Raw genomic sequence first — 27,743 nt, 5'->3', positions numbered from 1 at the left:
ACAAGGAGGTGCAACCAAAAATAGGAAAGCAGACAAGCTATTAGTGTATATTGTTTATGTTATTAAGCTTTTAGATACAATGGGCCTTACTCTAGTTATGCCTTATTGTTGTTTTTCATTCAGTCTTGTATATATAGGTGAAACGCACCTATATTCTTTTCACTCTTAATAATAATAGTTTTTTCATATCAATATCAAAACATATATTCTTGTTATATGGTATCAGAGCCTGGTTCTTGTGATAATTTGGTGCCCCTCTGCATTGGTGTAGGTGTTGGTTTTGAGGCAAGGAGTGTGATTTGTTTTGTTGCAGTTGGTACATAACATTGGGGTTTTAGGACCTCTTCCACGCCCTCGACCTAGGCCTTGGTTTCCTTTGGTTTGAGGAGAAGAATTTATGGCAAAAACACCTATTTATGGCAAGAACATGCCTAGAAATAAAAGTGCTCCTAGTAGTGAGATCAAATACAACATAACCTTTGGTACCAATTTTGTATCCCAAAAATATGCACTTCCTTGCTCTTGGGTCTAATTTGTCTCTTTGCTGAACCAAAGTGCTAGCAAAGGACAAACAACCAAAAACTTTGAGGTCAAGGAAGGTAGGGGGGCTGTTTAAAAATTAACTCAAAGGGAGTTTTATTATTAATAACAGGAGTAGGCAATCTATTAATAAGAAAGGTAGCATGACTTAAAGCATAAGACCAAAAACATTTAGGTAATTTGGAATGGAAAAGAAGAGATCTAGTAACATTTAATAAATGTCTATGCTTTCTTTCAACGATGGAATTTTGTTGTGGGGTTCCACACAAGAAGTTTGATGAAGAATTCCTAAAGAAGAATAATAAGTAGGCATTTTAAATTCCAAACCATTATCACTTCTAATTGTTTTGACCTTTGCTGAAAATTGAGTTGAAATAAAAGAAATGAAATTTTGAATACATGATCGTGTATCAGACTTGTGTTTCATAAGAAAGGTCCAAGTATATCTGGAAAAGTCATCAACAATGGTCAGGAAATATTGAAATCCTTGTAAAGATATGGAACTAATGGGGCCCCATATATCCATATGTAAAAGGTCAAAACAATGTAAAGAAGCATGATCACTATTTGGAAAAGGTAATTTTGTCTGCTTAGCTAAGTGACAATGATCACAAAGGAAATTTTTATTGAAAGTGATGCAAGGAAAATAAGTACATAGTTGCTGTAAAACTGAACTTGATGGGTGGCCTAGCCTATAATGCCACACATCAAAATTATTATAAGAAATAGTACTAAGGGAATGATTATTAGAAAGGGGAAAACAATTAACATTGTCGGTAACAGCCTTGGTGTCATCAGTTACATCAGAAAAGGAAACATTGTTATGAGAAGAATGACTCTTAGGAGTTTGTTTGAGTATGTAGAGGTTGTTGATGAGATCAACATGACCAATCATCCTCTGGGTAGATGTGTCCTGAATCATACAAGAATTAGGACCAAAAATTAATTGACAATTTAATTCCTTAATCAGTTGTGAAATGGAAATGATATTGAAGAGATCACTAGCATCAAAAGGTTTCTTCATAATAGATTCAGAATTAAAGATTTGGGTTATTTGAAGTACTTCCTTGGTTTGGAGATTTCAAGATCTCAGTCTGGTATTCACATTTGTCAGAGAAAATATGCATTGGATATCCTATCTGACACGGGCCTCCTTGCCTCAAAACCAACACCTACACCAATGCAGAGGGGCACCAAATTATCACAAGAATCAGGCACTCCACTTTCTGATCCTGAATCCTACAGAAGATTAATTGGAAAATTGATTTATCTCACCAACACAAGACCGGATATATCATACTCGGTACAACAGCTCAGTCAATTCATGAACAAACCAACCACTCTTCACCATGAAGCTGCCATAAGAGTCGTTAGATACATCAAAAGTTCTCCAACATTAGGACTTTTCTATCCAACCAAATCACATGTACAATTGAAAGGATTTTGTGATTCAGATTGGGCAACATGCCCGGATAGCAGAAAATCCATCACTGGATTCTGCATTTTTTTGGGAGAATCCTTGATTTCATGGAAGTCCAAGAAGCAAGCAACTGTTTCCAAATCATCTTCGGAGGCAGAATATCGCGCTATGGCGTCTACGGTCTGTGAATTGCAATGGCTTACATATATACTCAAAGATTTCAATGTCCCTTATGAGAGTCCTTCACTACTTTATTGTGACAGCCAGTCAGCTCGCCACATAGCAGCAAATTCCTCCTTTCATGAAAGAACAAAGCACATTGAATTGGACTGCCAGATAGTTCGAGAAAAATTGCAGCAAAAACTATTTCACTTGCTTCCTGTTTCATCCTCACAACAGTTGGCAGATTGTCTAACGAAACCACTGGATCCGGTTCCTTTTAATTCATTCATGACCAAGCTAGGATTGAAGAACATTTACTCTCCAGCTTGAGAGGGCCTATTAGTGTATATTGTTTATGTTATCAGGCTTTTAGATACAATGGGCCTTACTCTAGTTATGCCTTATTGTTGTTTTTCATTCAGACTTGTATATATAGGTGAAACGCACCTATATTCTTTTCACTCTTAATAATAATAGTTTTTTCATATCAATATCAAAACATATATTCTTGTTATACAAGCATGCAACATACTCGATAAACCATGACTTACCCGTAAATTTAGTCCTAACTATTTAAACCAACTATCAACTCACCCATCAATTAGGTCCTTCCTTTTATTTGATCCTAATAGAAAAAAGGACTAAATTGACTGTTTATTCTGCAAAATTATTTATAAATAACACTACAAACTTTTGACAATTATTCTTGATTCTAAGTACATATAACTTAAATCGTGAAACGTTATTCTAAATCACAACAATAATGAGTTTGAAAGAGACCATACATACCACACTGATGGATAATGTAAATCAAGATAGAAGGCCTACACACACAAGTGGAAGCTGAATGAATGATGGTTGATAATGGCCTCGGAGAAACAGTTGTCAAACTGTTTAGACTGTGATAAATAGTGACAATGGATAGAGAGTAGCCACAATGAGAAATGATATGGGAGGGAGAACAAGGAAAAAAATGGAAATAGGGTGTGAGGGTGCACACAAAAAAGACGGCAGAGTTTGTTTTGACAGAGAGGCAAATCTGGTAGGCAGTGGCGGAGAAGAGTGTAGGCAGTGATGGTTATTGGTGCTTTGGTTGAGACCAGGCACGGATGCACTTGGTTGTAATTGGGGGCAGCTGACCCTACAACAATTTTTTTAACCAACAACCTAATAAGTTTACATGTTATCCCCTCTTCAAATTATAAGTTGTCCCTGCACAAACTCATTCTATCCATTAAAGACAAACTATTACAGAAATATTATTAAAATACTAGGTCTACAAATGGAAGGGTTACGAAAAAATGGATGAAATGTTTGCCAAATAACAAACAAATAGGATGGAGTGATTATGATGAGAAGGCTATATTTTTTTTACACAAATTCCAAATGCTATCAACAATTTAGCATTAAAATAATGCATCGTTTTATAAAAAAAAAAAAAAATCGAAGTGTGTTGGTTTGGGAATTTTAATATGTTTTCTAAACATCACATTTCTTTTACTTCTCACTTTTTCCCTTCACGCAATAACATATAAAATGTACACCCTTGTGTGAAATGAACTTTTGAATGATTATCCCGATAACATATATAGGAAGAGTGATATGTTTTTTTTATTAAATAATCTAGTGGCAAGAAATTCTTATATTAAGGTTAATAATTGGGGAGTTCAAAATTCGAACTCCGATCTTTACATATACAATGCAATGTGTCTATAAAATGAGCTAAGCTCACGGTGACGAAAGATGATATATTTGATAATGTTGAAAATGAAAAAAATTACAATACTTTCAAACTATGAAGAGAAGCACATAGTAGTTATAATTCGTTGATATTATGGTGAGTTCAATTTTTATATATACAATGTTATGATTTCGGTAATCTCCTTTTTTTTTTAATAATGATATCAATTCATATATATATATATAGTATAAATATTTATGATAGATGACCTCGACCCCACTTATTAAATTTTTTGGATTCATCTCAGGTTGAGGCAATGACGAACACGAGTAAATGAAATGAATTGATCTAGAGTGTTTGTGTAAAAGACACACGAGAGAGGATTTGGTTAGTCTTTTTACTAAAAGGACAAAGAGGACGAAATGAGTTGAAAATTTGATCATTTGATAAATGACAAAATAAAACCACGTGTCGAGTTTTGGTTGAATCGGACGGCTGATCGGACGGTGGCACGACCCCCTTCATGTTATTCTTTCACAAAGTTTATAACATTTTTTAAATGTAGTTTAAATATAGTTATTGTTTCTTTGTTTTTTTCTTTTTCGGAATAATTTATAGTTTCTTTTCAGATGCCTACTACTTCAAGAGTTCAAGTAAATCCTCTATCTATAAAGACGTTGAAACTTCAACCGTGTTTGTTGGCATGCAGTTTGGATTTGAAGATGAAATAAAGGTAAAGACTGTTAAGTTTTCAAAAACAGAAATGCTATAATGTTTCGTTCAAAATTAATTAACTTCTTCCTAATCTTCTGACTTGATTTTTTTCTTTTTCCAGCTTCTTTATTTACTTGAGAGTGATAATGGCAAAAAAATACGAAGGATGTGCTGTGGGAATAGACCTTGGAACAACATATTCTTGTGTTGGTGTGTGGCTTGATGATCACAATAGGGTTGAGATCATCCACAATGACCAAGGCAACAAAACCACACCTTCTTTTGTTGCTTTCACTGATGATCAAAGATTGATTGGTGATGCTGCTAAGTATCAAGCTGCCACCAACCCACAAAACACTGTCTTTGGTAAACTTCTGTTCTCGCATGTTTGAACATTTATCGTGTGTTTGCAAGTTTGTTGAATCTTTGTTTTAATATATATTTGATATTTTAAAAAAATTGAAAAAGCAACATGATACATGAACGTATAACTTCATGTTTTTCTTTTAAGTTTTTTGAAATATCAAAATATAGACTTAACCCTAGAAAATTCATTAAGACCTTATCTTTGTTTACTTAAATGTTATTTTTTCAGATGCTAAGAGGTTAATTGGTAGGAAGTTTAGTGATTCTGTTGTTCAAAATGATATGATGTTTTGGCCATTCAAGGTCATTGCTGGCGTCAATGACAAACCCATGATTGTTGTTAAGTATAAGGGCGAGGAGAAGCAACTATGTGTTGAGGAAGTTTCGGCTATGATCCTTACCAAGATGCGGGAGATTGCTGAGAAATATTTGCAGTCAGAGATAAAAAATGCAGTTATTACTGTGCCTGCTTATTTCAATGATTCTCAACGGAAAGCCACTTTAGATGCTGGTGCCATTGCTGGCCTTAATGTTATACGAATAATCAATGAACCAACAGCTGCTGCTCTTGCATATGGCCTTGATAAGAGAACTAATTATGTTGGGGAAAAAAATATTTTCGTCTTTGACCTTGGTGGTGGCACTTTTGATGTGTCTATCTTAGCAATCAAAGATAAGGTCTTCCAAGTTAAGGCCACCGGTGGAAACACTCACCTCGGAGGAGAGGACTTTGATAACCGATTGGTGAACTACTTTGCAGAGGAGTTTAAGAGGAAGAACAAAGTGGATATTACTGGAAACTCAAGGGCCTTAAGAAGGTTGAGAACTGCGTGTGAAAGGGCCAAAAGGGTACTCTCTTTTGTTGTTGTCACTACTATCGAGGTAGACTCTTTATTTCAAGGCATCGACTTCATTTCATCACTTACTCGTGCCAAGTTTGAGGAAATCAATATGGACATTTTTAATGAGTGTATGAAGACCGTTGAGAGTTGTCTTGCTGACGCTAAGATGGACAAGAGTATTGTAAATGATGTTGTCCTTGTTGGCGGGTCTTCTAGAATTCCCAAAGTGCAACAACTATTGCAAGACGTTTTCAAGGGAAAGGATTTGTGCATGATCGCATCAACCCTGATGAGGCTGTTGCTTACGGTGCAGCTGTCCAGGCTGCTTTGTTGAGTGAAGGCTCTAAGAGTGTTCCAAACTTGGTGCTGCAAGATGTTACACCGTTGTCTCTTGGTAAGGCAACAATAGGAGATGTCATGTGGGTTGTGATTCCTAGGAACACTTCCATTCCCGTCAAGATGACAAAAGAATTTTATACAGTTAGCCATAACCAATCCAGAGTCTTCATTGAGGTTTATGAGGGTGAGAGAACAAGAGCTAGTGATAACAATCTGCTTGGTTCTTTTTATCTTTCAAACCTTCCCGCTGCTCCTTCCGGCCATCCTTTTGACGTATATTTTTCTATTGATGAAAATGGTATTTTGACCGTTTCTGCTACTGAAAAATTCACTGGCAATATGAATGAGATTACCATAACCAATTACAAAGAAAGGTTGTGTAGTGAAGAAATTAAAAACTTGATTAAAGAAGCTGAGAATTACGTCGTTGAAGATAAGAAATTCCTAAAGAGGGATGAAGTAAGGAATGTTTTAGATTACTGCATTTACAAGACACGGAATGCTTTAAAGCAAACAGAGCTTAATTCAAAACTTTCGTCTCAAGATATTGACAAGATAAATTCTGCACTCACGATAGCATCAAATTTGCTTGATAGCAACCAACAGGTTGAGATTGATATTCTTGAAGGTCATCTGAGAGAGCTCGAGAGTATGTTTGAATCCATTATTTTAGCCAAGAAGGAATAGTTTTATTTCTTTTTTCTTTTTAGTGTTTCTTGCTGTTTTGTTCTAGTGGTGAATGGAAACTGTCCAATGATTATCAAACAGTAAGGTTTAAGAAAGTTTGCACCTGGAATATGTTATAATCAGGATTTGGTTATTCCTATTGCTGCTTCTTAATAGTTCATTTGTTTATTTTACAAGTTTCTTTGATTAGTTTCATCCGTTGATTAACTTGTTGGCGCACGTGTATCTTTAAATGCATATGATCATGAGATTATGCATTCTTTTCTCATTTACTTTGATATGATGAATATTTGCTTGTTTGCCCTACAAGTTGACCACAAGAGACCCTTTCTTGGTACTCATGCTTAGACACTTGAAAATGCATATATAGCTAGATGCAAGTTGCCAAAACTATGTTCAGTTTCACTATTATGTTGCCTTTTCCGACTCTGGTGAAATATGGTACTGAAGAGCAAATTAAGTTCAAGGCATAAGAGCACTTTCCAATTTCTAAAGAGAAGTATAGTCATTCTAAAGGAATTGAAACATTACATTCAATCAATGGCGACTTTCTAAACTTTAAACTTCATTCTCAAGATTGGTTGTACTTTTATCCATTCCATAATGTTGTCCTTTTTTTTTGGGTGGTGTTACAAAGTAACGAGGCAAAAGAAGAAAAAAGGAAAAGTAGAAATTAAGTTTCAAGCTAACATAAATGTTGGCAATATGCATAGTGAAAAGTTTTAATTATTATTTTTCATAAATTATAATTAAATTGAAGTTTTGAAATTTGAAACACTTCTAGAGAAAGAGAGTACAGAACTGAGAACTCAAAAGGCAGCGCATGTAACGGAAACAATTTATCTTTCTATGTGTCAATTTATCTATGGTTCTCACAAAGATGCAAGACATTGCAGAGGCATTTCTGAAGTGACCGGTTAAAAATGCAGTGATTACCACACCTGCTTATTTCAACTATTCTTAGTAAAAAGTTATAAAAAAAATATCAGTGTCATTGATGGTCTTAATGTAATGAATCAATGAACCTACTGTTGCTGCTTTTGCATATGATCTTCATAAAAGAGCCAATTTTGTTGAAAATAGAAATATTTTTATCTTTGATCTTGTTGGTAACTTTTTATGTGTCATTCATCACACTCAAGGATGGCAAGTTTGAAATAAAGGCGACGGCCGAAGAAACTCTCTTTGGAGGAGAGGATTTTAATAATAGAATGGTGAGCCACTTTGTGAAGGAGTTCAAGCGGAAGCACAAAATGAACAATAGTTGGCATTCAACGGCGCTTATGAGGATGAGAAACAATTGTGAAAGGGAAAAAAGAACATTTTCTTATGAATCTAAGATCGCAATTGAAATTGATGCAGGGTACTGACTTCCGTTCCTCAATCACTCAGACTATGACTGAGCAATTTATCAGAAATAATAGGATGGAATGATGTAGAGAAGCATGATTGATAGGAAGAAACATAGGAAAAATACCGGGGGGGGGGGGGGTGGGTTTGTTTCATGAATTGCACATTCCTTGGAATGTGACATTGTGAATTCTTGATTTCCATGTTTGTTTTAAGTTTTCATAAATTATGCAGGTTAGGAATAAAATTTACACATGACTTTTCCACTTGTTATTATCATGTTAAATATTGGAATCTTTTATTTCCATGAGAATAAGAGGTACCTATAACTTCCCACTCTCACACTATTTTAAATCTTTTATTTTTTGTTTTAAATTATAAATTAAATATATTTAAAAATACTTTTGGAAAACTGAATTAATTACCAAACACTTTAATAGAATTAAGATTTTTTAGGATTAATGTTCCAGGGAATTATTCCCAGGATTGTAAATTTAATCCTTGAAAGTGTTTGGATGAGAGAATGTTTTGAGCGAATTCAAATATTTGAGGTGAATTACATTGTGTAGATGATAATTTGAAGAATTTTCAAAATGATGGAAATTTCTGAAGTATTTTGTTCAAGTTAAATTTAAAAAATTTCAAATGACACCTAAAAGCTAAGAATTTCAAATGACTTCATTGTTATAATTTTTCAAATTTTGCATTTTGGTCCTCAAACTTTCCAAACTTTTTAAATTGAACTCAATAAATTTCCAAAAATTGCAAAGTGACCCCTCAAAATTTTTAAAAATTATAATTTAACCTTACAAATTGCCCCCTAATTTAAATTTTCAAATTAGGCCCAAAAAAAATTATAAAAGTTTCTAAAAAATATAACAGATCAAACTCTACCAATGAGCTGGCTTCTCTTAGACCCTAATTAAAAAATGTTAACACTCTGATGATACCATGGAGTTTTATTGTATATCAACCTATCACCCAATTATTTATTGTCATGTACTTCCTTTGTCCTTAATTATTAGAACCTTATGAAAAAAAATTGTCCTTAAATATAAGCTCATATACAAATTACAGAATGCATTTATTTGTTTTTTTCTTTCTAAATATACCCCTATATTTAATATTACTAATTTGTCCTGGAATATGAAAAATCAAATTTAATACACATATTAAAGAAGGACAATTTAGTAATATTCACACACAAAATAGATACATTAATTACACTACCAACTTCTTTTAATATGTGTGAAATTTGTCAAAGAGGCTTATAATAAAGGAGATTTGGATTCTCTCAATTAAAATTTTTTTCAAAATTCACTAACTAGTCTCGTGTGCGAGAGTTTTGCCCTTATGTTTTATATATAACAAAAAAACAATTTATATTTATGTACTTTAAGAGCTAGTGTTAAAAACACTATCTTTTCAATGCGCTTTCTAACACTAACTCATTTATTAAAGGAATTCATATGGACTCCACTAATTTATGTTAGACCTATTTCTAAAGCATATGATCTAAATTGATTTTATCGTGCACATTGAAAAAATATTGTTCCTAACACTACTCATATTTTAAAAGTAATATAATGTTCATGGATTAATATCTTGGATTATAATGATTCTTTTGGTTCGACCACTTGAGGATTGGTAGAGGATCAAGATCATTTGTTCCTTTCCTATGTTTTTAGAGAAATGATATTTATACAACTATTTTCTGACAACTTTTGTGACAACTTTATCTCTCATACTCACATCATATTTTACTTTATCTCTCTATTATTTTGGTTTTTGTGTCAATACCTACTTTTTCTTTGTAAATCTATGGTTGTCACATAAGTTGTCAATAAAATGGTTGTTCAAATAGCACAACTCTGTTTTTATGGTCAACTTTGGCATTTGATATTGGGTTGGTTAGACATCTCAACGACTCTTCAAGGTTTCTTATTTCAGCATTTTCTTCGGTTTAGAGGTCTTGGAGGTTTCTCCAACAAGTCTTGTTTGGCTTTTGACATTATTTTGATTTCAACTCTTTTTGTTATTTGGAAGGATCGCAATATGAGATTTTTTTTACAATAAATCGGAACAACTTCTACCTTTATTGGAAAAGGTTGAACTCCAAATTTTTTTGGTGGCTCAAATCTTATTGAGAAATGATAAGTGAACACATTTTTTCAGACACAATACAGATACCACCGTATAATTATACGGTTTTTTTCCCCTCTCCATCCCCCGCTTCCCTCTTCGGCAACTACTGTTCTCTGTCTTCTCTCTCTCTCTCTCTCTCTCTCTCTCTTCATTTCAATTTCTCTCTCTAAGAGAGAGATAGATCTCCGATGAATAGATCTCTGGCAGCGTTTGAACGGATCTCTGACGACATGATGGAGAAGAGGATGTCGACGGCAGCCTGAGATCTGGATCTGAGAAAGATGGTGTCATGGTTGGATGGCGGAGAGGACAGCGGTGGCAGCGAGGAGGATAATGGAAGAAAAAGGGAGAGAAGGGACGCGAAGAGATGAAGAAGAGGGGGTGATGGTTGTCACTGTTGAGGATGATGTTGAGGAGGACGACGGTGGGAGGATGGTGGGAAAATGACTTATGCGAACGTCACACACAGAGAAGAGAGGAACAAGAGGGGTGTGGTGGATTTACGACAATGTCCCTGTTTTATTGTTGGAAAGTCCAAAATGCCCATGGTGTCTATATTGTGTCAAAAAAAGTGTGTTTAGTTATCATTTCTCAATCTTATTATGTTGTATTCGATTTTGAGGATTCAGTTTTGATGTAGGAGGGTTTCTTAGTAATTTTATAGTATTTATTATTTAGCCAAATCTTATTAATTTTCTAGAACTTTCTATTATTATTTCGTTTTATTGTATTTCGGCCCACGGGTTTGTTATTTCTTTCACTATATAAGCAGAACTTATGTAGCCTAAAAGGCACACTTTTTGATTCAATAAAATTATTCGAGATTTTCTCTCAATTCTGGTGGATTCCGAAAACCCTTAATTTGATAGGTTTGTCGCGTGCAACCCTATTTTCACAAATTTGTCGCTTGCAAACTTGTTCTTTTCTATCTAGGTTTAGCGCTTGCTAACCCTACGCTTCCGTACTGCGTCAGTTGGTATAAGAACAGGTTTCTCCTGTTCTTTTCCTAACGGATCAGCCATGGGAGATCAACTAATGACGAAGGAAGAGTTTGTCGGCTTAACCGCGACTCTTACCATGGACATCAAAGCTCTGTTAGATCAGATGGTGGCGTGGACAGCTAAGGTTTACAACAACAACGCCAACAACAACAGAAACAATCCGAACAGAGGAGGAGAACCAATTCCGGTTATTAGGGTTTGTAATAACATCCCTACTATTGTTACGTACCGAAGAAAATCAAAACATACCTATGAATCTGATTTGGAATACTATGAACGTAGATATTACACAAAATTGAAGGATGATTACTACAAAATTGAAATCTCAGATTCGATATATCGTTGTCCATTTTGTTACAACAAAGATTACTCCTTGTCCGACCTTTTGAGACATGCTTCCAGAATATCAGGTAACTCACGTAAGTCGATTAAAGATATTGCTAGACATTCTGTTTTGATAACATATATTCTAAGAGTTCTTACGACATTGAAAGAGGAGATCGACGTTGCTCGGATGACCGAGGTGCTTCCGACGTCATACGATAGTGTTGCGTTCGTGGAACCGGTCAAAGAACATTCGGTTACAGATGAATATGTCACCAAAAGTATTGTTAATATGGAGGAGACTGAGTTGAACAAGGTTGAGAATATTGGTGCAATCGATGAACATATGGAAGTTTCTTTTGGAACATTGTATGGTATTGAAGTGCCTCAGACGTGTGTTGTTATTGGTGTAGATTTGCATCATGAGGCTAGTGATTGTGTTTTGGCTGAAGTGGATGACAAAAGAGAGGAACAAAAGCTTTTGAAACAAACAGATCAAGAAAAATTGATACTTAATGATCATTGCTTGGCATCAGATAATTGTGGTAGTCCTGGTTATAATCCTACACTTTGTGGTGATGAGGATAACACACTTTTGGAATCGTCTGGTGAAGTTGTATCAGATGATGCATATGTTTGGAAAGGTTATATAACCGATTCAGTTGAGGTTGAGTTGCATCTTCAAGGAACAAGTCTGATCAATCAAAAGGGTTAATTGCAGCAGAAGCTTTTAATGGTCTGGTGCAAAAACCATCGGGCTCTCCTATACAACTTCAGCAAGGAATTTCTCAACAAATAGATGAACTGAATGCCGGTTCAATTCATGATGTACAACCTTTAATGAAATTGGAGTTTTTCCCTAAAGAATGTGTCGCAACCAAGGAGGTAGCAGCAGAAGAATCACCTTGTCGAAATCTTGAACTTTTTGGGACTGATCCATCGGACTCAGTTCCCTCTCCGCCACCACCAGACCCACCAGACAACGATGATTGTTTGAAAGAAGAGGAGGAACCACTTGCTACTGCAAATCAACAAACAAATCCGAAGAAAGATTCATTCACAACATCTTTTGATGACTTGTCGTTGATTTTTGGTGCTCACCAGTCATCTGAATTCGAGGAAGTGCAAGGTAACAATTATCATGACGACAACAATCCTGCAGTTTCGCTAAGTTTGCCGTCGTCGATTTCCTTCCTAGTGATGGAGTGTCCATCCGGCCAGGCTTGTTGCTGGCCATGGGTGCCGTGGAATATTGTTTGTTATAGAGGTGTATTGAAGGCTGATTTAATTGCGGCGCGAATAAGTCCATTGAGCATAAAAATAGATGTGCATAGAGATCTTCCTGATCTTTCTGCAGATGTTATATCAAGGACTGTTTTTAGCAGCAGTTTTGAAGAGGGAAAACATATTTTCAAATTACAAGAGCCGCAGATGCATCTTTTCTCACAAGCAGTCGGAAGTGTCCATATCCCTGGATTTAGATATTTGTCAACTAAGAAGAACAAAGATAGGTGGAGACTAGATAAACATACATGTGAATCAATTTGCAAATTAATTGAAACCAAGAGGAGTGTTAAAGAAAATACAAAAAATGTACTAAATTCATTAATGAGTTTCTACAAGAATGAAGTTGGTGGAGAAGATAGACTACAGCTGGATGAAATTATTGATGAATGTAAAACCTACTTTGCTGGAAAAGATACAACATCTAACTTGTTAACTTGGGCACTTCTTCTATTAGCAAAATATCAAGAATGGCAAAGTAAGACACGTGAAGAAATTGATGGGAGTACTAGAGAAGAAATTGAAAAAAGGGTTAATCAATTAGGCATTGACAAGGCTGTACCGAAAAAGATTCTTGAACTGATGAATGTTGAAAAGCTGACATGGGAGAAGGCGGCCAGCCGTCTCCAGAAGTATAAACTCTATCTAAAAAAAGTTAATTGTGTGGAAAACAAACAAGATCATATGGAAGCAACCTTAACTAGTAGTTCAGATGCATCCTATTTAAGAAGTGGAGTTGGAGGACATTTGCATACATTGAATCGCTATACTTTACTTGAAAACAGAAGGTGCAATGGTATTTGGTCAAGCACAAAGAAACTGCCTGGAACAAACACTTATCTTCCAAGAGAATCTATTAACCATGTTGATATTAAGGAGAGTTCGTTAAAGACCATACCGGCTGGAATTTCAGATGGAGTACTCGATGTAGTACCTGGATTTGGTGCAACTGTAGGAACTGGTAAGGTTAGCTTTACTGGTTCAACAAGACGTGAAATAATGGTTCAACAAGACGTGAAATACTGGTAAGGTTTATCAATTTCTATTATGAAGACTGATCCGTTTATTCTTCAACGATTAGATGCTGAAACTAAAGCTCCTTATTGGGCTGTTGGAGTTAGTGGTAATCGACCCCCAGCAAAACCGCCGCATCACAGCTGTCACATTGAACTCAACGAATTGCATGTAGATTGGGTTCAGTTCAGGAGTCTATATTCTGCACAAAGGCACGACTCTCCACTCGTCAAGCATTTACATTTCACTCAATGGGATCCAGGAGGGTGGTCTCTTGTTCACTGGAGGAGTCAACATGCATGGGAAGCTCTTTATCAAAATGAGAACTCGGGGTCGAGTTCTTCAGAGGTGGAGGAGACTGATGTAGGAGGGTTTCTTAGTAATTTTATAGTATTTATTATTTAGCCAAATCTTAGTAATTTTCTAGAACTTTCTATTATTATTTCGTGTTATTTTATTTCGGCCCACGAGTTTGTTATTTCTTTCACTATATAAGCAGAACTTATGTAGCCTAAGAGACACACTTTTTGATTCAATAAAATTATTCGAGATTTTCTCTCAATTCTGGTGGATTCCGGAAACCCTTAATTTGATAGGTTTGTCGCTTGCAACCCTATTTTCACAAGTTTGTCGCTTGCAAACTTGTTCTTTTCTATCTAGGTTTAGCGCTTGCTAACCCTACGCTTCCGTACTGCGTCAAGTTTGCAGGTTAAGTCCTTTATTATGTTTACAAGTTGTAACATAATTTTATTTTATTTTGGCTACAGTAGCTTGTGAATTTTCCTTTTGTAATTTTTGGATACTTTACCTTCCTTTGGTACAGGTTATACTAGAAGAGCTTGTGTTGGTTTTTAATATATTTGATTAGCTTCTTAAAAATAAATTAATATAATGATTTTTAGGAAAATTAAAATAAGTTGTTTGACTATTTATATTTGATCCATGAATGATAGGAGCGGATAACGACTTGTAGATTGTGATAGATGCGGATTTCTGAAGTCAAGGGAATCTAGCATTCATATTGTCAGACAAACTTCAACCGTTTGATCCATCCAACGGCTCAAATAATCAATTTTTAATTTCCCCTTCTTAATTTTTTTTTTTTGAAGAAAAGGTGCTTATGCATTTCATTTATAATAATGTGTTCAATACATCGAGGTATATGATAATAAACTTTGGGACTAGCTGATAATGTGGCAACCCCCGCCAACGTGTGAGCCACCTCATTTGCTTGTCGCCTGTTGAACTCAACCTTGGAGTTTGTAAAATGAGCTTGAAACAAATGTCGACAAGCCGAAAGAATATGGCCCGTCTCAGTCACATCCATCCGGCTTTGATTAAAGGCATCAATGATGCTTTTGGAATCGGAGCAGAAATCTACGGAATCAAAAGCCATGTCGCTTAGCCATTCCAATGCGTGATATAGTGCCAAAGCTTCACCCGTATCAACTGAGAGCTTCGGAGAAATTGGAATGATTTTTGCTAAGATAAAAGTGCCAAACTCGTCTCGGATACAAACACCAATTCCTGTTCTGTTGAGCTGTTCGGAGAATGCTGCATCCATGTTGCATTTTACTCTACCTCGAGAGGGTGGCTGCCACCGAGGTTGAGCTGTGTTGTGTGCATTTGCAGCTGCTGTACCAGAAGTGTGAATTGTGTGCCTTTGTTGCTGCACTGAGGAGTGGTGCAGACCTGTTCTGCTGCTGTCATAAGCTGCTGCCCGCGTATTACTTAGAGTCGGAGAGAGATTATTAGCGAAATTCCAATCCTCCAACAATCGAACAGCACGCTCCACTACGTGAGCCACAGTTTCCTTCACATCTTGCCATAACTTAAGGTTTATGTGCTTCGAAATGCTCCATATTGTAGCAGCAAAACGCTGGGAATCCGCAGAGGACAGAACCTGTAGCAGCTGAAACATGGTTTCGCTTGCAGTTCCGGTGTGGATTTGCGCCTGGTTAATTGACTCCCAAAGACCACTACGCTGCCAAACCTGCACAGCCAAAGAACATTCAAAAAAGACATGGTTCAGGTCTTCAAACAAAGCCTCACAAGAGACACAATTCATCGGACAATGCACTCCTTTGTCCTGCAATCTGACACGAGTAGGCAGACAGCCCCGACAAATTCGCCAACATAAATTCTTGATTTTTGGGGGACACTTCAAACGCCAGATACCTGACCAATAGCCCTGTCGGTGTAGATGTGTTGAGTCAATTAAATCCTCTACGCACAGTCTGTAAGCACTCCTCACTGAGTACAATCCGTTCTTGTCTGCTTTCCAAATCAACTTATCCTCCTGAACCTGCTCCACAAGGGGTGTACGCAAAATAGATGTGGCAATTTCCGTACTAAAAACTTGCTGTACAACATCAACATTCCAAGACTTTGAATTATGATCAATAAGACTGCTCATAGTAAAATTGCAAACAAAATGAGACCCCTCTATATTATCATCAATCTTTCCTCCATCCAAAAGCCATGGTTCATTAAGAATAGGAATGGATTCCCCAGACCCTATGCACCACCTGGCCCCACCACGCACAATAAATCTAGCTTTAAGAATGCTTTTCCAAACATAACTCGGGTTATGTCCTAATCTAGCAGTCAGGTAATTTCGAGTCGGGAAATATCTAGCCTTGAAAATACGAGAAACAAGAGAGGTTGGTTCGTTCATGAACTTCCACCCCTGTTTACCTAACATAGCCAAATTGAAAGCAGTCAAGTCTTTAAAACCCATACCTCCGTGTACCTTATGCATAGAAAGCTTCTCCCAAGACAACCAATGGATACCCCTATTATTAGCTCCTCCGGAACCCCACCAAAAAGAATTCATCATTTTCTCAATGGTAGAAACAAGAGTAGTAGGCAAAAGGAAAATGCTCATCACATTCTTAATTTTTGTGAGCACAATGATATCTTAAGTTTCGTTGATAATCATTTGTCAAAAAAAAAAAGTTTCGTTGATAATCTTAAATATAAAATACCGTTTTTAATTTACACCCGATTGTATTGAAACTTTTATTATTAATGAAATGTTATAAGCATGTTTTCCCTCAAAAAAAAATTTTACACGATAAAATCTATAAAATATCGTTGATAATCTATACGTGTTAGCGTAATAAAATTAAAAGAATGGAAAGACGGACACATAATAAAATATAACATTTTTATTCAAAATGAATTGTATGCAGTGTCAAAACAATACTAATGCACATGTTTCACTCACAATCGTGCACGCCAACTGCATTTTTGGTTCATAATCGTACATACTGTCCTGATATATATACTCCCTCCGGTCACATTTATAACCAAAAAACACTTTTTTAGATACATTGAATACTTAATGTATGCAGTCACATTTATAGGTCAGGTACATTAATTTTTCAATGTACCTAAAAAGCTACTTTTTGCTTATAAATGTGACCGGAGGGAGTATAAAACATTATCTTTAAAAAATGTTCATGTCCGGTTATTTATGAGTGGACATGTTGGAGGAAAACCAATAATAATCTTCTTGTGAAAAAATTTCGTCATAGCTCCTTTCAATTAAAATGGAAATGAACCGCCACCTATGTAGCACTGACATGAGTCAGTATCACACGAACGCATGAGATTCAATTCAATTATGTTATTGTAAAATAATTATCTGTGTCGGCATGTGAGTGTCGTGTCCATCGTAACATTCATTTGAGATTTTCCGGCATGTGCATTATGCCTCAACGAAACCACCAAGACCTGACATTACTAGAACAAGTGTCTTTGAAAAGAGTCGCACTCCCAAGTCCCAACCAATATTTGGAAGGTAGAAGATGGTGAGATTGTGCAATACGTGTGCTTGAAAAAAGAGGAATAATGATTGATTGGGGGTCATATGTTCAGCTGAGATGATTTTCTATAACATAGACGATGATGTTTGAATACAAAAATGAAAAATTGGTTAAACAATCATTTTGGCTCTTGGAATATGTGAGTTGTCGTCGTTACAGTACCCGAATGTTATCTTAATGTGAGTCTCCTTTGTTTGTTGATAGACTAAATCGACTAAAAACACGTTTGAAGACAAAAAGAAAAAAAAAAACAAATCCAATGATCAAAATGACTAATTAAAGAGACAATTAAGGATGTTTTTGCAATTTCAAAGAGATTGGTGCTCAAACACCAACCTATTTAATTTGCAAAAGAATAAGTATGAATAGAAAAATATTATAAAGGCATTCTTTGTTGATCAATTTTTTATTACAACAATACAAACAAATTAGTAATATTATACACAATGATACAATTGCAGCCTATAGTACATGTTGGACTGTCTAAGGATTCCAACCTCCAAATGAAAACCTTGTAGATAGTTTGATCAATTCAGAGCTTATGAGTTTCCATAAGCCATCATTGTTGAGTCAAAAATGGCTGTAGATCTTGTTTGCATACCCAACTATACCCGCAATTCTTTACCTCCAGTTGCAAGCCTTGACCGTTCATTGTGGAAGCTTCCATTTTGATATGATCAAGATCCCAAAGTGTATTGTCTATACATCTCAGAAAACTGAAGAATAATTCGCGATCGAAATAGATTAGCCACATGTGCTTTGATTTGACATTAATAAGATATCTATAGAGAGTAACCGGAAGGACAACATAATGGCAATTGACAGCATCGTTGCTCTTGAAACTTAACCGTAATACAGGTCCCCGTTCATATATTGTCGTAGTTGGATCAAAAGGTGCTACGGAAAATACGACACAACAAGCAATGCCTATGATATTATTGTCATATACAATGGGAGATGGGTCGATGCTTATTGATCGACCCATTCCCCGGTTGTTGAACCATCTTGGAATTTCACTTCCAGGAATAACAATATCAATCTGATGAAATGAGGTAGAGGGATCTTGGTTTGTTAGAATGAATTGCATCATCCATGAAAATGTCATACTACTGCAGTTTTCGGTCTTACCCAATTCTTGACAGTTGAAAATATACATTCCTGCTTTCTTATAGCTATCCCTCTTGATAGAAACAGGTAAAGGGAGCTCATTCAAAGATTTCAACTGCTTGCAATGCTCCAAATTTAAATATTCAAGTTTGGGAAGCGCACGAAGGCTAGGCAATGTAACAAAATTATTTCCTCTTAAATTTAATCTTTCTATGCAGGGTAGACATCCAAGAGCATCCGGGATTCTGCTTAGACTGCAAAAACTAATATCAAGTTCACTCAAACAAGAGAAACTAGGCAAGGAAGGCAACAGACAACTAGAAAAATCTTCACGTGCACTTCGATTTTTAAACGCTTTGGAACAACCAGACAGATTAAGATATTTAAGAGAGGTGACACCGGAAATTTCATTGGGTATGCATATAAGACTTTTGCAATTCTTCAAATTTAAGAAAACAAGCTTTCTTAGAAGACCAATAGATGGATCCATCTGCACAAGTTTTATACACCCTTCAAGATTTAGCTGTTCAAGATTTGGAATCTCTCCAAAATATGGCATCTTGATTAGATTTTCAGAGTAACTTAGATCCAGAGTCCTCAAATTGGGTAGATTCTGTTATGTGAAAGATAAACAAAAATAGACGCATTATTTTTTTACCTTTAAAAAAAGGTGGCAAGAAAATGTTTTATTTTTTAAACTTGTTTATGAGTTTAAAATGAAAATAATAGAAATAATTTACAGGACCTTATTGCCTTCCCATAGTTGTTTGATGCTGCTGTCCACTAAGAACAATTCAACAAGTTGATCAGGCTGAAAACTTGATGGCAAATACATGAAAGGATACCTGTCCCATGCAACATATTTTAATTCATTAGAAAGATTATCAAGGCTTCCTAAAAATTTAACATCCTTGAGTATGAGCAATCTAAGACGACTCATTTTTGACAATGCCTCAGCCTTCAATATTTCTGTATCTCTTTCGTTTCCATCAAAAACTATAGCTTCAACGTTGTTTTCCTGAAGCATTGGAAAAGAGAAAGAAAAACTTCAAATAAATTTCAATAAATATATATATTAGCTCTTGTAAAAACAAAATTAATTTTTCTATCTTAAACAACTACTTTACCATTTTCTCCATAACAACAATGTTGAATTGTTTCTGCAACCACAATCTGCTCCACTTTCTTGACTTTTTGCTTGAATCTTCATGAACAATTTTTCTGCCTAGCTCTTCCAATAGAGCATGCATTTGAATCTTACTTTCATCTGAAATGCTTATGAGTGATTTCTCAATGAGAACAATCAATTTAGTATCAGCATAATATCCACAACAATTTAGAATATTTTTAACATAACCCTCCCCGCGTCCATTGAAAAAACAAGCAATATCAAGAAATATTTCTTTTTCCATTTTATCCAGCACATCAAAACTTAATAGCAACACATCCATGATATAGTTTGGACTTTCTCTAAATCTAGCCAATGCACTTCTCCATTCAAAGATATGTCTTCCAAATAAAAATGAACCCAATACTTTAATTACTAGTGGTACACCATTAGCATAATTTAGTACATCACTAGCCAGTTGTTCAGGACTAGTATTGTGATCATGTTTGGAAAGTATTTTACAAAATAGTTGAAGAGAGTTAGTCTGGTTCAAAAGTGGAACTTTATAAACCACATCCACACCATACACTTTCAAGACCTGTTCATGTCTAGATGTTATAATGATTCTACTCCCTGCACCTAACCATTTACGATCCACGGACGTTTTATCCAATTGATCAATTTGATCAACACTGTCAAGAATTATTAGGGCCTTTACATGATGTAGCCTGTTCAGTATCAAATTAGCCGCATCATGAAGATTGCAGACCTGAAGGTGTTTTTCTCCTAGAGTTTGATGTAGAATTTGCTTATGTGCACCGACAGGACCTTCATGTTTATAAATTTTGCTCGACTTTTCAATAAAACAACATGCATCAAATTGATGAGAGATTCGGTCATATAAAACAGTAGCAAGAGTTGTCTTCCCTATTCCACCCATCCCACAAATTCCTATGACTCGAACATCATCAACCGATTCCAAATGTAAAAGCTTTTCTAATTCTTCTACAGGAGAATCCATCCCAACTAAATCTTCTGAAACACTTGAAAATCTGCGATCCAATATATATAGTATCGCTTCAACAATCTTTTCAATCTCTGCATATTGCGGCCTGAAAATTTAAAGAAGTAAAATTTCCAGAAGCAAGAGCATGATAAATTTTAGGTAGAAAAGTCAATTTCTAAAGTTTCAAGGTGTTATGCACCATTACCAAAATAAAATTTATTTTTTGAACTTCCAAACAAGTTCCCTTAACCCTAATGGCACTTGTTTGTAAGCATTTTCCAAATAATATATATCAGAAAAAGGAAGATTACTTACTTATGACGCACATCCCATCCAGAAAGATTGGAGACCTGTGTGAGAGCTTCCCTCCATCGTCGAACAATGTCAGAATCGTGTTTGAATCTTTCTTCATGTTCAGAAAATGCTTTTTTATAACTCCCACTTTGCCTTCGTACCTGTGATGGATGGACATCATAGAAAATAGGTAGAACACGTCTTTCGGATGCTTGAGAGCAATGAAGGATATATTCCAATTCTCTTAAGCACCATGTTGAGGAAGCATAGTCCTTTGTAAAAACGACGATAAAAATTCGAGAGGCTTCAATTGCACGAAGAATTTTTGGTGCAATGGATTCACCTTTGTTGAGCTTACTTTCGTCCTTGAATGCAACAAGGCCTTTTCTTCGAAGAGAAGCAAAAAGATGATGTGTGAAACTGAAACTAGTGTCTAAACTTTTGAAGCTGACAAACACGTCATAATGATAAGGATCACTCATTGTCGATCTCATCAGAACTCAAGGAAGAGGAGCTTTAGATGATGATAATGATAATTTATTTTTTCTTGACAAGACGATGATACTGATAATTAAGCTAAATTGATGATGAATAGCAAATGAGTTCCAAACTATTTTGGTCCGGCAAAAAATGTTGAGTTCCAAAACTTTATTTAAACCAAATACACGTTGACTTTTTTTGGTTGGTTACATATACACGATGGGTCAATGACTAATAACATATAGTTAATTTTTTTTTTTTGTTTGACGAAAAAATATTTAATTGTTATGCATTCACAACAAGTACTAAGATACAGGTTGCAGTTCATTGTTAATATATATATATATATATATATATCGATTTTGATCTTAGCTTTATATATACAGCTCAGGGACAATCGGCACCCTAAACAAACTGCAACTATATTGATATATTGCAATGGCTGTTCAAAAATAAAGATATATTGCAACGGTTTATATGATTTGAATTAAAGAAGTCAAACTTTGAAACTTTCCAATAGAAAGAGTGTTTTCGAGATTCGTATTGCTGAAGTAGATGTTAAATGATAATTAAACTATTTAATGTAGGGGTGGGCAAAAAGAACCATGAACCGAAACGAACCGCACCAAAAATAACCGAACCATTATAATGGTTCACGAACCGAACCGTTAATTTATTAACAGTTCTTGAACCATAACCGAACCATCTTGAACCGAACCGAACCGTTTGAACCGAACCAAACCACTTGAATTTTTTATTTTTATTTTTAAGGAAACCACTTGAACTTTTTGTTGGATCTTTCGAAAACAACAACTTATTTAAAAAGCTTATTTTAAAAAGCTTATTTTATGCAAAACACCTTATTTTAAAAACAGCTTATTTTATGAAAACAACTTATTTTAAAAAAACAGCTTATTTGAAAAACAACTTATTTTATGCAAAATAGCTTATTTAAAAAAAACAACTTATTCAAAACAGCTTATTTTATGCAAAACACCTTATTTTAAAAAACAACTTATTCAAAACAGCTTATTTTACGAAAACAACTTATTTTTAAAAAACAGCTTATTCAAAACAGCTTATTAATTGAGCTGTTACTCAATATTTTATATTTTGTGCCTTCTTTTCAGAAGATGCCTAATAAATGGATGAAAATCAGCTCACTTGAGTTCATGATTCTTCTTGTAAGCTTGTTTTAGAGGAGCCAAATGCATGCATCGTTGCCATTGATTGCATCTTTGTATATTCTTCAGTATACCCTGCATGAGCCTGTCAGACAGAGTACTATGCACAACAGGGAATCTTCTGTTTCAATGCTTTGCTTGTTAGTATGTTGCAACATGAAGCATACATAAATTGAACAGGTTGAAGCACTGAGAATTTCTTAGAATCCATGTTGTTGTTGGTTCTTAATATTGATGTTCCTGATACTTATTGAATAAACATGTTGTACTTATTAACTAGTTTTTGCTACAACTAGTTGTTTTTAAAATAAGTTGTTTTTCATAAAATAAGTTGTTTATCAAATAAGCTGTTTTGAATAAGCTGTTTTTTTTTTTAAATAAGGTATTTTCATAAAATAAGCTGTTTTGAATAAGCTGTTTTTTTAAAATAAGGTGTTTTGCATAAAATAAGCGGTTTTGAATAAGCTATTTTTAAAAAGAGATCGTAATAAATTGTTTTTCATAAAATAAGTTTTTTTGAATAAGCTGTTTTTTAAAATAATCTGTTTTGCATAAGATAAGCTGTTTTTGAAGAAATAAACTATTCTAACTTTTAATTTTAATTTGTTATTTTTTATAATAAAAGTGGTTTTATTCATTGGATAAAAAATATTTGTTTTGGTTCGGTTCGGTATGGTTAATAGGTAAGCAAATGGTTAACCAAACCATAACTTTGGTTCAGTTCGGTTAGCTCCAAACCTGAAACAGTTCGGTTCGGTTTTCCCGAACCATTTCAAAATTTCGGTTCGGTTCGGTTCGGTTTTTTGGGTTAACCGAACCATGCCCACCCCTAATTTAATGTTATGATGAGATGAAGGATCAGGAAATAATCAAATATTAGTATTAGGAAGTTTTTTCAGTTAGTTTAGCAACAATATATGAGATAAGAGAGTTTACTTGCTGAACAAGTAAACTCTGTAAGTTACAAGTTGGTGAAATGTTATGATGAGATGAAGGATCAGGAAATAATCAAATATTAGTATTAGGAAGTTTTTTCAGTTAGTTTAGCAACAATATATGAGATAAGAGAGTTTACTTGCTGAACAAGTAAACTCTGTAAGTTACAAGTTGGTGAAGGTTGTTAAGTATTTTTTATTTTATTTTTTATGTATAAATAAGACCCTAAAATGAAATGGGTCTTCCCAACCAGTGCCCTCAGGGCAATGGTTAAGGAAACTATAAATAGAAAATTTGTTTAGAAAATATAAGTTTTGACTTTTGATTAAGTAATAACTACACCACCTTTTACAAAAAGTTACTTGTTTTGGTTGCTTAACAAATGCCCTGAGGGCACTGTTTAGCATTCCCCAAATGAAATAAATTGAACTTCAAACACCTGATTTTTCTAGCACTTGTTGAAACGATTCCTCTTTTTGATTAAACACTCTAGAGTTTCTTTCTTGCCAAATAACCTAAACGCAACAAAACCAAATGAGATGGAAAGCTGAACGAGTACTTTTAGGGAACCCACCTAAAGCTCCAAATTGGATTAGATGTTGATCCAAATGTTCTGGGTGCACCGACGAAAAACACAACCAACTAGAAATACCATGCCAAATTTTCCCAAAATAATCACAAAAGAGAAATAGGTGATCTACATCCTCCACCAAGCCGCAACCACCCACACAAAGATGAACATTAGGTTGAAGCAGGCACCTTTTAATTAGGTCGTCCGTTGTAGGAATACGGTTGTGAAGCAGACACCAAGCAAAAAATTGACTTTTAGAGGGACCTCATTATTCCAAATAATATGAGTGTAATCCATTGTCGTCGCGTTGTCAAACGAGACCATAAAGTTGTAGGCACTAGTGACATTATATTTCTTCGAAGCATGTAAAAGCCAAAGCCACCTGTCGGAAACATTTGGCTACAAAACAATGTTATTTAATAAAACACAAAACTCCCTCAACTGCTCTTCCTCCCAGGCTAATAACCTCCGTCTCCACTTCCAAACCTCATCATCCTCTCTCCAACCAAGAATAGACATCTCTGCCACCAACACCATTTTATTATCAGCAAGGTCAATCAGACGACTAAATACACTCTTTAACAACCCGCCCTCTAGCCAAGGACCCATGAAAACAATGTATGGCAACCATCTCCCACCTTACGACTAATGTTATCATCAAACCAACGACCTACTCCCACACCTGCCCGGCCACGAATACTATTCAAATTATTCCACCAAACTGAACTACCTCTACCACCATCAGCGATAACTCCTCCAACCACCCCATATCTCGCAGCTAAAATTGTATACCACAAACTTTTATTTTCCACCTTCAACCTCCAACACCATTTAGCAAGTAATGCCAAATTAAATTCCATAATCATCCTCACCCCCAAACCACCATTTGTTTTTTTAGAACAAATTGCGTCCCAGTTAATCCAAGATATTTTCCTCACCCCCCTCCAAAAAAAAATTAAATATAGATTCAGTGGAAGAAATGATACATGCGGGAGCCTTGAAGAAAGGAAAAAAAAAATAGACTGAAAGAGAGGACAAGACAGGCTTTAGAAGAACCAACCGGGCACCCAAAGACAAATTTTTACTCTTCTTCGTTGTCTTATAGTAACCTTTTTGACTTAAATGCATTTTTGATCCTCTTGTTTTAAAAAATAAAAATAAAGTTTCGATCCTTCATTTTAAATATTGTTTTTTTTGTCCACCCTTAGAGTTCATAGTTCTTGTTCTTGTACCTTGTTTTTAATCGATAAAAGTAAGTTTTCCTACCTTATTGTTCTGTTTATGTTATTTATTTTATTACGTCTACGATGAATTTTTGTGAGTAGACTCTCTATATCTTGAGATTGTAGAAAGAAGTCACAATGATAGACTTTCCATAATACCAAATCTTGTTATGTTGCTATGATTTATAGATTTTCTAATTTTATCTTTTTGCTTTAACAATATATTGTAGATATGATTGTTTGATCTTAGTTATCAAACAATCAATGGTTATGATTATTTAATCGTATGATATCAATGACGGAACGAAAGTGGAAGTTAATATCAATATAGGAAGGAATAATCCTTCCCTTAAAAAAAAAAAAAAAGAAGGAATAATCCTAACAACTATAATTCATAATCTTAGACATCAAAATAGTCTAGATTTCTTTGATGCGATAAAGGGTAATTGCACTTAACAAATTTTATAAATGGCCAAGCAATAAAAATAGGATGATTCATTGGTTCAAAATACAGTTATGCAACAGCTTATGTGGCTCTTGTGTGTGTGGATAATATGGACTGAACGTAACAACATAATTTTTAATAACATCCAGACTCCCATGTTAGAACTTATGGAAAAGATTAAACATTATTCATTTTGGTGGTTAAAAGCAAACAAGACCATCTTTGTTTTTGGCTCTCAGAGATGGAGGTCGGACCCCCTTCAATGTTTGGGTATCGACTGATTATTGTTCTTGTGTATTACTCTGTAACAGATTGTTTTTTGGGGCGGCCTTTTTAGTACACCTTGTACTAAAGAGGGTTTCCGTCGGTGTTATTATATATCATTTTTATTTCTTCAAAAAAAGTTATGCAACACCTGAAAGGGGATCATATGTTATATTTTCCTACCTCGCCTTTACAGTTTTAATTTTCACAAGAACATTGAGAGTTGGGATCAAAATTTTTATCTTGTGATGGAAAACATAATCTAAATTAGATGCTTTTACAGCATTGTTAAAACCTTTACCATACCAATCCACTCTAAAACCCGGCTTGCTCAACATTATTGATAAACAAAATAGCATAATCAAATGCATCGTGTTTTCCTATACATAATTTCTATTAATAGATTTTTTTTTGAGGAAATATTAATAGATTTTTTTTTTCATGACCATTTTTCTAGCATGACCCTTTCTTTAATCATGACTTCCGTTTAGTTTTTCCTTTCTTTCTTTTTTTTATAGTTTTAGAAAATTTTATCGAAAAAGGTAGTTTGTGTGAAGTTTTATCCCACACGGTTGAAGCACATTCATTTCTCTAAAATATTGGTGAATAAAAAAAGAAATATGTCTGTCAGAGAAAAATATGTATAACTTCATTGCGTGTGATTTGAAAATAAATTATTGTAAATAATATTGATATAATTAGAAAAATGGTCATGATGTGTGAGGGGCTGATCTTGAATGGCCATTGACTTGAATGGGCACGTTGCTTTAGTTAAAGCAAGTTTTAGGAGCATTGACTTGGAATGGCATGTTACCTTAGTTGAAATAAAAATTTTTTTTTTTTTTGAGAGAATTAGTTGAAATAAAACTTAAAACATTGACAGGATGAAAAAATAAATATGTATAACTTCATGGAATAATTTGGAAAAAGTATTATAAAAATGGTTATATTAGAAAATTGGTCATTGACTTGGATGATTATTATTTTATCTTAGTGGATGAGAGTCCAAACTAAATTAAAATATGGGTATACTAACAACTACCTTAGGGATACTTATTAAGAAGTTTAAAGTAAAAAATTTATCTTAAAATTTGTAAAAAAACATTAAAAAGAAACATTTTTACATCAAATTTGTCAATTATTTCTTTTCTTGAAAGGAAATACCCTAACATCACTTTTCTTGAAAGGAAGTATCCTAACATCACTTGTTAGCATAACTTTAATATATATTCTCAATGATTGGAACTCTCGGATATGCTAAGCATCCACAAGTCTGAACTAAATTAAAATATCTATATTCTCAATGATCAAAATAACTTTATTAACCTTTTTTTTAGTAATATTTTTTACTAACCATCTTTTATTTACCACCTCTCATAATGTTTTTTTTTTTTGTACAGATAAAGCGCACCACTATTTCTTACAA

The 27,743-nt window shown here is 34.6% G+C and overlaps 2 protein-coding genes and 1 pseudogene across 2 annotated transcripts; 1 reads left to right on the top strand and 2 right to left on the bottom strand.

Moving 5' to 3' along the window:
- The first annotated feature begins 4,663 nt into the window (after positions 1 to 4,663).
- LOC146904829 (heat shock cognate 70 kDa protein-like) lies at positions 4,664 to 6,963 on the top strand (annotated as a pseudogene).
- Positions 6,964 to 14,944: 7,981 nt separating this feature from the next.
- LOC146904828 (uncharacterized) lies at positions 14,945 to 16,756 on the bottom strand. The gene has a single exon (XM_085728377.1). It carries the CDS (start codon positions 16,754 to 16,756, stop codon positions 14,945 to 14,947), a length of 1,812 nt encoding a protein of 603 aa, XP_085584503.1.
- A 1,319-nt stretch (positions 16,757 to 18,075) lies between these two features.
- LOC146904827 (disease resistance protein RUN1-like) lies at positions 18,076 to 21,839 on the bottom strand. Its single transcript, XM_085724844.1, has 4 exons — positions 21,236 to 21,839; positions 19,934 to 21,026; positions 19,552 to 19,824; positions 18,076 to 19,419 (listed from the first exon to the last, which is right to left on the bottom strand). Exons 1-4 carry the CDS (start codon positions 21,706 to 21,708, stop codon positions 18,259 to 18,261), a joined length of 3,000 nt encoding a protein of 999 aa, XP_085580970.1. The 5' UTR covers positions 21,709 to 21,839; the 3' UTR covers positions 18,076 to 18,258.
- Positions 21,840 to 27,743: the final 5,904 nt, after the last annotated feature.

Source organism: Medicago sativa, chromosome 7, assembly GCF_051527215.1.
Source record: "Medicago sativa cultivar Bolivia chromosome 7, Bolivia_mono, whole genome shotgun sequence".
Taxonomy (NCBI): domain Eukaryota; kingdom Viridiplantae; phylum Streptophyta; class Magnoliopsida; order Fabales; family Fabaceae; genus Medicago; species Medicago sativa.
This window is presented reverse-complemented; position numbering and strand designations above follow the sequence as displayed.